This window comes from Micromys minutus (assembly GCF_963924665.1).
Source record: "Micromys minutus genome assembly, chromosome: 3".
Taxonomy (NCBI): domain Eukaryota; kingdom Metazoa; phylum Chordata; class Mammalia; order Rodentia; family Muridae; genus Micromys; species Micromys minutus.
Window position 1 is genome coordinate 40,946,930 of NC_137972.1, and position 12,001 is coordinate 40,958,930.

General features: G+C 33.5%; 1 protein-coding gene across 2 annotated transcripts in view; it reads right to left on the reverse strand.

Annotated features, from left to right (window-relative positions):
* Window positions 1-12,001, reverse strand: part of CNTN6 (contactin 6) — a gene marked incomplete at both ends in the record, with an annotated part of 294,022 nt that overhangs the window by 31,585 nt on the left and 250,436 nt on the right. For both annotated transcript variants that reach the window (XM_080913827.1, XM_080913826.1), the window contains 5 exons: window positions 462-532; window positions 3,472-3,621; window positions 5,447-5,605; window positions 6,208-6,325; window positions 6,678-6,853. In XM_080913827.1, coding sequence (XP_080769953.1) covers window positions 462-532; window positions 3,472-3,621; window positions 5,447-5,605; window positions 6,208-6,325; window positions 6,678-6,853 — 674 coding nt within the window. The remainder of the gene's footprint in view (window positions 1-461; window positions 533-3,471; window positions 3,622-5,446; window positions 5,606-6,207; window positions 6,326-6,677; window positions 6,854-12,001) is intronic.

The window sequence follows — 12,001 nt, forward strand, 5'->3', positions numbered from 1 at the left end:
TTATTTAGATGCTGTGAAAAAACAGCTGATGCTATAAAGTTCTCTGTTAGAATAATAATCAATTTTAGCCTGTGCTCTTCCAAATCTGTCATACCCACAACAAGAAAATTCCATAGATAATCGATAAGAGTACCTGATCCACCTAGTCTTAATGACAATACTAATGACAACTGCTCAGCAGATACTGACACACACACATATACACACACACACCACCACACCACATGCAAACAAGACAATTTGTGCTGAGTAAGCCATATTCTCTTCCTTTAGTGGAAATAAGAATTTCATAATATTACCCCTGAATAATTCATTGTCTGGGTGGTGTACATTGATGCTCTGAATTCATATATGCTCTCAGAAATAATCAAATAAAGCACTTATCTTCTTTTTTTTCAGTTTTTGTCTTGGCCAGCTAATTTTTTCTGCTTCATAAATAACTTAGTCAGACAGAAAATTACCTCCCATGTAATGACAAGTTCCGATCTGCTTCCTCCACCTCCATTAATGTTTACTGGTGCCACATTGGGGACTGCAGAAAACCAAGAAACATGTGGAGTGTTAGGATGAAAGGAATGTCTTCATCAAGAAGAGATCTGTTTGGGAAGGTTTGACCTTTCAAAGCTCTCATCCTGGCAAACTGAGTGTTGCATTTTAAATGAACCTAAATGATGTTTATATATATATATCCAAATTTCTAAGAGAGAGGACACAGTTTTGTTTGATACATGGGCACCTTGGCTCCAAAATTAATTAAAAATCAAGTAACATCATGTTTTTGACATTATTATGCATCATCTACTAATTGGCAAAATGATGTTGCATTCAGATGCTAACGGTGACACTGCTGATTTAGGGCCTAATTACACAGTTGTGCTGTAAACAAGTTACTCAGGCAGTACATTAATTCATTATTTTTTGTCAATAAACAAACTGGATTTTTTTTAACTGTTGGGATATTTTAACATTTAAAACTGAATTCTTGTACCTGCATTACTCTGGAGTGAGTAAGTGCAATTTTCAATACTTCACTTGTAAAATCAGTGTTCTCTGGTAAAATCATGACAGAGGACCATGAAGTCAGCTTACTCTTTGTGTCTAAGACTAAGACACTGAAGACAGTGGTGTAGTATGAAGAAGATTATGCTATGCAACACTATGAGGATTAGTGGTAAACCTGACTCAAGGTAAATGGCAAATATAACTAGATCTGGGAAATATCTCAAAGGGAGTAAATAGTCAGAACTCAGATTTTATCATATACTTAGATGTCTAAAACATATTCTATTAACATAGTAGCCAAAGAGACCTAAATCTGTACTGATGTGTAAAGCTGCTGCACATGACTTCTAAGTATTGAAATGTCTGACATTTTTGTTCATGATTCAGAAATTTGGAATAATATATGTATGGTTAGGAATTTCAATCAAAGAAGAAGATGTGTGTGAGGATGGAGTAGGGAAAGGGTGGTAACTTCTCATGTTATCTTTCTTTTAAACTATTGGGACTCTCTAAAGGCACACAGGCTTTCTGTGTCATTCTTTCCTGCAGATGGTTAGTTCTAGCAATGAAATAGTGCTATGAAAATCTGATGTTCTTTCTTAAGACATTTTCCCAACAGACATTTTAAGGTTCAATTTACCCTTCCTAGTGTTTGCTTATGATTCTTATAAAGACCAGATGAACACAAGCCCTGCTGCCAAGGATTATCAATCAGTTCGTCAAAGTATCATGACCAGGGTAATATCTAAAAGTTTCTGAATATATAGCACTTAATGTATACTTGAGACATTTCCAAGTTTAGTTATGTAAACAATATTTTTCCCTTAAATGTACATGATTTTCCTAGTTGAAAAGCAGAAATTCCTCCATTGTAAACAAATATTTTCAAAAATATATATGTATGTTTGTGTCTGTGTTAGTGTGCATTATGCAGTTGCAGGTGCCCATGGACACCAGAAGAGGTTATTAGATCTGAAAATACAGATGGTTGTGAGCGACTTGATATGTCCTGTGAACTCAATCCAGGTCCATGGTTAAAGAAGGAAGTAAAGAGCTCTGAAATTCTGAGCCATGTCTTCACTCTGCCCTTTCATAACTCAGAGAATATCCAATAAAATTGAAAACAGTAACCATGTTTTATAGTAAAACCATATTAAGAAATAGATAATCTTTGATGACTAGAAAGAAAGGGTAGGCAGGTACTATAGTGTGATACAGTACTGCTTAGAACATCTATGAAAACCTCAGAGTTCAGACCCACCATAATGGTTGGTAGCAGTTGGCAAGCAAATGTTCCTGCATTAACTTCACAATTGCAGTCAACCTTGCCAAATAAACTAAAAAAAAAAAAAAAAAAAAAAAAAAAAATGGAAACAAAAGCTAACATCCAGAGTCAGAAGCTTCACCTGAACAAGGGAAACTAGGGTTGAGCTGCAACTATTGCTCTTAGTTGAACAAATCTTGGTTGTAACCATCCAGAGTTAAGTGTTCAGATATAGAATGTCATAAATAAAGAGCTTAGGTCCCACTCTTTGTTTTATATTTCATAAAATAATGAGATTTATTTATCTCTGTACTCCAACATGATTTAATTCAGTGTTAGCATTTTGGAATGTAGTTTTTTTTCCTATAATTCATTCTAAATAAGAAATATTATATCAGAAGTAGCATATGCATTTGTCTGGTATGGGGCAGGCCCTGAGTTCAATTACCAGCATTAAAAAAAAATCAGAGAAATTAAAATAACTTTTTTTTAAAAGGGAAGTTTTGGTATGCCAAAATTTTGAACATATGCACTATGAAAACTAACACATAGGTTATGCTCGTTAAACTGAGGGAACAAGAACAAAGAGACTTTACATTGTGCAGCTTAATCAGAATGGGAACTCTTCGAGCTTTGCATGACAAAACATGACTGGTACCACAGATGTGCAAGCTGAGGCAAGACAAAGAATTCTGTGATAAAGAACTGAAGAAGACAGGATTTGGAGCAGAGTTGCACTTGGACTTTGCTGTTCAGTGAACCAGTTGATGCTCAATTAGCATTTTTGTTCAGTGAGATTAGAAATCACCACATTTGCATGGATGAGAACTTATGTTGTATTTCTCTGTGATGCTATCTCTAGATCAGAGTTGAAAAACAGTAGATGAAAATGAATTCAGGCTGACTCAAATAGATGCTAGATTAATTCTTCACTACCTTGTTAATGAACAAGCCTTAACTCAAATTTCTATTCTAGATTCCCTATTGGAGTTTGAGTTAAGAAATATTTTAAAGGTTGCTTCTGAAAAATTATTTAGACATTATTTCAACACAAATTCAGGGCCTGATTGTGGTAATGAGGTGGTTGGGATACACCTGCCTTTGGTCAATATCTTCTGAAATTGCTAAAAGTGTCACAGGAGCTTTTCTCAAAGAACCAGAACAGAAAAGACCTTCCAAGTCTGCAGTAGACATTGATTTCTTACTTGACGCTTTGGTTCTGAGCAATTCTGATGGTTTGCTCGGCTCTCCAATTCCAATGTTGTTCCCAGCGACAACACGAAATTCATATTCCACCCAAGGACTCAAACCAACAACAGTTGCATTGTATGTCTGTCCATTGAGAATTTCTGGGACTAAAGCAAGCAAACAAACAAAAATACGCTGAGAAATCAGAACATAGCACTTAAAGTAGTAAACAGGTACTAGTTAAGAGTCCAGAATTATCCTGATTCTTTGGTTTGTTTCCAAAAGAAGCACAAGATACTTTTAATGTCTATGAAGTTGATTTCTCTGAAGAATTATACGAAAATTTTGATGGAAGTTGGACTGAGTCTAAAGAGTGCTTTAGGCAGTCTGGTCATTTTCCTGATGTTGTTTCTGTCTGTCAATGGGCCTACAAAATCTTTCCAACAACCAATGATATCTTCAATTTCTTCCTTTAAAGTGTTCAAAGTTTTTAGCATGTAAGTGTTTTGCTAGTACAGATGGAGTTATAAGAAATTTTAATTTTTGAGGCTATGGTGAGAGGCAATATTTCTGTGTCTTATTTATATGTCTGTCATTTGAATATAGGAAAGCAACTGATTTTTGTGTGTAAATTTTGTATCCTGCAACAATGTTGAAAGCAGTTTTCAGATGTAGAAATTTCACAGTAAAATTTTTAAGGACTTTTATGTATACTATTATATCATTTGAAAATAAACATATGTTGAGATTATTCTGTCTTATTTGTACCCTTTGATTTCCTTCAGTAGTCTTGTCAGTATATTGAACAAATATGGAAGAAGTGAACATTCTTACCATGTTCCTCTTAATGGGAATGCTCTTTGAGTTGCTCTTTATTAATATTGGCTATTACCTTGCTGTAAATAACCATTATTATGTTCAGGTATCATGTCACTAGTCTCCCTAAGACTTTTAGGATAAGGGATGTAGTTTTTGTGGTTTTTTTTTTTTTTTTTTTTTTTTGTTGTTTTTGTTTTGTTTTGTTTTTTTAAGGCCTTTTCTGCATCTATTGAAATAGTCTTATAGTTTTTTTCTTTTAGACTGTTTATATCATAGATTACATTTTTTATCTATGCATACCACCCATGCATCTCTGGGATCAAGCTAATTGATCATAGTGGGTAAGCTTTTTGATGACTCCTTCACTTTACTTGTAAACATTTAATTGAGAATTTTGCAAGTATATGGATAAGAAATGCTGAGCTATTCTTTCTTTCTTTTATTGATTTATTGTGTAGAATTGACTTTAGGAAATGGGAGCTTCATAAAAGAAGTTTGAAAATGTTCCTTCAGTTTCTTTTTTCCCAGAATATCTTGTGATATTGGCATTAATTACTCTTTCAAGGTCTTGTAGAATTCTGCACTGGATCCATCTGGCCCTAGATGATATTTTTGTTATTGAAATATTTAATTACTTCTTGTTTAACTAGAGACTTGGGGTTCAAATAGCCTGTTGATTTCATCCTGACACATCTTTCCTGAGCCCTGTATATCAAGACATGAGCTCATTTCTTTTAGGTTTTACAGTTTAGTAGAATCCATACCATTTCATTATAATTTTCAAAATTTACTCATTATTTGTTGTAATATGTTCTTTTAACATCAATTTTTTTAAATTTGGATTCTCTTTCTTTTTCAATTGCCTTGGTTAAAAAATTAGTTTTGTTTAGGAGAACCAAATCTTTGTTTCATTGATTTTTTTGCATATTTTGTTATATTAATTTTACTGATTTCAGCCCTGAGTTTCATAATTTATTCCTATCTCTTCTTGATTATGTTTCCAAAAATATTTCAAGTGTATTACGTTGTTAATATGAATATTTTTGGCTTTAATATGGAGGTAATATATATTAGTAAAATAAGGAGTTATAATATATGTTTATTGGAATCATTAAATTAAAATATTGTGAGCACCATTTTATACAATCATCACAACTACCTTAGATCATTTACCTGTAGCAACAGCTTGCCAGCCCACAGAAAATGGTGTTCGAGTCTGAATAGTAAAAATTTGAATGGGGCTGTTATTATCAGGGCCAGGTCTCCAGCTGAGCTGGGAAGTGGTACTGGAGATATGTTCCACTTTTACATCTTCTGGGGGACCAGGAGGACCTGGAGGAACATTATTTATGATTATTGTGTTGAAAATGTTCTACCACATTAATTGAAGACAAGAATGTTTTATTTACCTGCCATACATAGAAAACAAATTACTTAATATGAGCTATTTGTAGCAAGCACTACAGATTAAATCCTAGTAATCCATTTTATCCAGATGATTAAGCAGAGAACAAATTAGAGTGGAAATACCACCTATAGAGTGTAGGTCCCACAAACTATGCATTTATAGAATAGCATAGAAGAATCAGGAGATTTCAAAAACTGATATAAATTCTCTCTCCAACTGTAGCTCAAGTAAATATAATTAATATGGACAAATGTAAAATATTATATATTCCTGTAGAGACACTAATGATTAACTACAAATGGAAGGCCAGTCTACAATTTAGGAATTGGAAATATGTGCTAAGCACAGTCATTTTTATCCATAACCACAAAACTGATAAAATGGAACCTTGAAATTTACAACACAAAAGTTACATATGGTTTTCTCTTTTTCTCATTTAATCCACAAACAGCTGCCATTTATGTATGGGCATCTCTGATCATGAATACAGAACAAACCTTCTCTCTTTTTCATCTTTTCTGCTCACCTCTCACAATGATATCCGCGACAGCAGACAGGCGTTCTAGGGTTGTTTGTACTGTGCAGAGATATTTCCCAGAATGGCCTAATTGAATATTCCTTATCATCAAATCCCCAACAGACTCCTGAAGACAGAGAGTGGGAACAGGATGAAAACATAATCACACACAGCGGGTCCCATTTTCTTTACAGCTGGGTAGATATTAAACATAAGACAGTTTTGAAATTAGAAGATATACTGATTATTATAGTTTTCATAATTGATCTCTTTTATTATCCCCTTTACTCTAATTGCATCCAGAAAACAAGTATTTCTATGAAATGCATAAAATAAAGCGAAACAAAAACAGATGCAGCTTTATACCCAAATAGAGATTTTTGCCTGTGAATATAGACAGAGAAAATGATTATGAACCATGTTGATTCAACTAATGCATTATTTGTTTTATGAAGAACAAAGCAATTTCAGACACTTACTCCGCCAATTTGTTCAAAATGAGCCACTCCTTTCTTTAAATCTATGACATCTCCATTGAAGTACCAAACAAATAGAACTTCCATGGTGGGGTCATGAGACACTTGGCAGGGTAAGACAATACTCTCTCCTACTGTAACATCCATTTTAGATGGTGGCACTGTAATGACTGTTCTCTCTGTTGAGAAAAGATTATTTGTTAATTTTTTTTAAAAAATGCCAACACATGATTATAAACTACACATTTTAATGGTATGATAACATTAAAGGCAGAGTGAACCACTATATATATTCAATATGAATCAATATATTCATTATGAAAAACAATCTTTTGTTTCACATCTAGTGCATGTCATTTTGTTACTTAAAGTCGTCTGTACCATTCTTTTCTTAAATGCTCAGGAAACGCAGCAGAATAAAGGGCAGAAAGAACCTGACTGTTAGTGTGTTAGAATCCTGGAGACAAGCAGTGTCTTCTGGATTTGAAGAACTACTTCATTGATGATGTTCCGGTAGCTGTGACTATTTTTACTGGATGAAGCCAGTCAATACTGTAGCATAGATCAAAGATAAGTAGATCAAAGAAAGAAGGGTTCATAAGACTCATGTAGGTTTATGAACTAAGGGTATATGATAGTTTTTTGGAAAGGGAGAGTCAGAATTCATAATGTTGTAGATCTGGATAATTAAAAATAATTCAGTAAATGGTTTAATGTTCACAAAAACACAGGAAACAAAAATTGGATTCAAAGGGTTATTTTAAAAAACAAATTCCACATGTACTTTTTAAAGTTCTTCAGTCTGAATTGTCTTTTCCCATAGTCCACTTTTACTAAATATATGAGAGAAAATGAACAATATTTGTTTTTTGAGTTCTGGGTTACCTCAAGCAGAATGATTGTTTCTAGGTCCACATACTTACATAACAGTCTCATAATTATAATTGTGTTAACAGTTGAATAATATTCCACTGTGTAAATGTATCAGCCGTGCTTTCATTATCGACTCATTAGTATTGGGCATCTATGCTATTTACAGTTTCTCACTATTTGGAATAGATCATCAGTGAACATGGATGAAGAAGAACCTCTGTAGTAAGAGGTGGATACTTTTGTGTATATGCCCAAAAGAAACACAGATGTATCTGTGGTGTTTTACTTATCAGCATTTGAGGAACCCTCATACAAAATTCCACAGTGGTTGTACTTAATTTGCACACCCACCAACAATGAATAGGTGTTCCTCTTTCTCCTCATCTTTGCCACCATGAGATTCACTCGTTTTATTGTTCTTGGACACAATGACTGGTATAGGATGAAATATCAAAGTAGTTCTTTTTTACATTTCTCAGATGGCTAGAGAGATGGAATGGTTTTAAAGTGTTTTCCAGATTCTCACATTTCATCTCTTGGGAACTTTCTAATTACATCTATTCCTTATTTTAAAATTGTGTTCTTCAGTATTTTTTCTCAAAGTTTGATGTGCGTGTCTATGTGTGTGTTGTTGTTGTTGTTCCTTACAGTTCTAGGGGTTAACCTTCTGTCAAATGTATAATTAGTAAAGATTTTTCTAATTCTATAGGCTGCTTCTTTGCTGACATTTTTTGCTGCACAGAAATTTTCTAGCTTCCTGGAGTCCTATTTATTAATCATTGCTCTTAATGCCTTGCATTCGGTATTCTGAATGGTTATTCTTTTCCGTGCCTAGACCATGCCTATTTCCAACTCTCTTTTCTTTCAGAATCTAGACATATGGTATTATGTTGATTTCCATTATCTCTGGAGGCCTATTTACATAGAAAGTTCCTAAAATATAAACATGTTTTTAAGAAATTTAGTTGGAGAAATAATGTTCCAACTAAATATCTTAGACCACCACTTATAACCCTCATTACCAAGACTGCCTTCTTGAGTCATGGGCATGGGCCAGCTAGCCTCTATAGAACTCCCAAACATTCCAAGTTATTGCAAAGATTGTAATTTACCCTAAAAATCTGATGGTAATGCTCTATTGATAAAAACATACTATGTCATCAAACATAAAGAAATTTAGATAGTACCTAACTAAAACCTTCACTCATACTAACTAGCCTTCATAGTTCTAGAAGATACTTTGTATACCATAGGAAACAAAAACTAGTAAGGAATATCACACATCTATAAACCCCTGTTTATACCTGTACCTACCCATTAGGTAAACTACCTGTACGGTAAACTAGTTTAATATTGGTACAAAAACTGGGAATAACTGAACAATTTTTGATTGGATGTAAAGTATACTCCATGAGATGGATTGAATACCTAACCCTAATAAGATTTCCAATAGCTTGAAACTAGTTTAAGTCATGGGCCCAACTGAAAATGTACTGTTATTTTTCTACTAAAGGAACATAGCAGTATGATGACTCAAAATGATATTCTCCTATGTCTGTAGAGCAGAGGATCATTTCTCATCAGAGAAGTTTCTTGAAGAAGATGGTAACTAACCAAGATACTTAGAACACGGCAATGTACAGGGAGTGAGAGACTTTGAAGTATTCAGGCTTGAATTGGATATTTTCATCTAACTCCTCCCCACAAAGCAGAGGAACCTACAAGGAATAAGAGTTTGAAAACAAGGAAACAAACAGTCAGAGGCAGTGGATAGCTCCACAGAAACATTGTCCAGGATCTTTCAAATGCAACAAGGTTGATAGACATTTTTGCAACATTTACAAGACCAGCACAACTCAGAAATAAACAAAATGCCATTATGCAGAAGGAAAAGTATACCTAAAGTCCCAGCCCATGCCAAGAAGCTACATAAATAGATATATGTTGGCTACAGAAAATCAGCTTCTCTCTAGTGCAGTGACAACATGCCCAGGAGTGAGTAGTTAGACAGAAGAAAAATTAAGTCATATATTTTGTGTAACATTTTTGTTTGACTTGATATTTCTGTTCTATTGTTTTTATTGATTTTTATTGTTTGTTTTTCTCTTTATGAGAAATAAAGAAAGAACATGAAATAGGGTGGCTCACAAGGTGGGTAGAACCTGAATGGAGTTGGAGCAGTGAAGAATGTAGTCAAAACGTAGTTTAATTCTTAAATAATAATTAAAGAAAGTTAACAAGAATATATAGGTGAGGCTCACATTGATGGGTGGATCTGGGAGCAGTTAAGGTTAACGAAGGTAATGGCAAAGAATGTAGTAGGCTGATCTGAAACTACTTGTATTCAAATGCCAACATCTGGGTGTTCAAGACAAGTAGATCCCTGTGTATAGTAGTTTGTGTTGTATAAATATTTTCCCCCAAGTTATCTGTGTTTAGATAGTGAATATGTGTGCAGCCTATATCTGGGTAGAAGAGAGGTTAGTTGGTTTTTGATACCTGGATCTGTGGTCTGAGGTCATGACCACAAGGAGAGACAAGGAGAGAAGAGAAAGGAGGATGAAGGAAGAAGGTTCTATGGGGCAGGTGGATCCTGAGCACTCTACTATGAGGGATGGCCAGTTAGAGTAGGGGAGGCCCAGGAAATACATCAAAAGTGATATTTTGAGGTTATAAATAGGGATGTAGATAAATTGCATAGAGGATTAATATTTGCCTATTGATGTAAGGCTTATAAATATAAAGGTTTTTGTCTTTTATTAAGGAACTAAATAAACTAAGATGAGGGTAGAAACTCCAAAATAATATTTATCACAACTGAATAAATATAATCAAAACAAATTTTATGAATTTCTCCAAAAAATAAATAATATAATATTTAAAGTATACAAAATTTTCTCCATAATTCATGTCAAAACAAGTTGTAGAAAAACCTCAAAAGACCATATTCAATACATAGTGAGCTACCCAATTTTATATTTTACTCTAAATACCCAGCTATACAGTTAAATAAGATATAATAGTTACCACTTTAAATAATTCATTAGTTTAATATTTCATGAGACAAACTGCATTTCTAAGATATATCCATCATCATTTGTGTATGTTATACACTCAGGCTTCTATTTAAAAGTGTGAATGCAACATATTATATGTGGGAGATTCTCATGATGATCATTCTTTGTTCCAACTGAAGCTACAGTGCCAATAAAGAAGAGGGGGTTTATGTAAATACACACTCTTAGATGTCAAAATATGCAGGTGTCATAGAAACCTTCTTTGTAGACATGTTTTTCTAGAAGCCTACCCTGGCTGCTCAGGTTCCAAGATGGCACTGAACAAATGTTCAAACTCATTTCCAGGTTTACTTGAGTTCTAGCATAATTACAATCAGAGCACTTTTGTTATGTATATATAGTAAAAAATAAACCATTAATTGCAGAGCATTGAACCATTACACACATGGTTATCCATCACTTCTCTTTTGATGTCGTTAGTAAATTTCTGTCTTTTCATACAATTTATTCTGATTCTGATTTTGCTGCACCCAACACCTTCTTCCCTATCCTCTCACTCACCAAATTTCGCATCCTTTCTTGTTTCTTTTAGTTGGCCATCTTTTTGTTGGCCAGACATAGGAACTGGCCTTATAAGTGCTTGTGTGCCTAGAGAGACTCTGTTAGAGAAATCTAATTTTTCATCATTTCTAAACAAACCCTAGCAATTTATTTAGATTGACATAATTGTTCCCTTGGGGTTGCGAAGAGGCTCTTTGCAATACAGCACTCCAATATCAAGCTGCAATCCCATAAATGTCTGTGACTCTCAGGAATGAGACAGTCTATTGGATTCCTTGTGTGTACACTGGCAAATGCACATATATTCACACAGACAAGTATATACAGGCATAAGTAAAGAAAAACACATCTGAACAAATAAGATCAAGACAAAAAATAAAAACAAAACAACCCTCTCTTCAAAACTGATGTACCACTGAAGGAACAAATATTATGTAAGACTGAATCTTTAAGGTAATTACCAACAAAATTTATTAAGATATTTAAACTTAGATATAACAATAAAAAACAGAGTGAGACAATGTACTACTCAATTTTACATATAGAATATTAAGTTGTTCATTCTGTCCTACATTTACTTTATGCTTATGGTAACTAGTGGGCTTTCAGTGCATGCTATCAAACTTCTAAACAAATTAAGTACTGACAAAAATATTCATATACTGTTATGCCAAAAAGCCTTTAAAAATCTGTATATTTATCCCTTTTTAAAAATAATAAATTTATAAGAGAAAAGAATGTCTTAATAACAAAGATATTAGAGTGAAATATAGAAAGGAAAATTTTGGAGCTTAAGGTAATTTGTGAAAAAAAATTATAAAAATAAAAGAGAGCAATATCTTTCTGACTATGTATAAATATATTTATTTATTTATT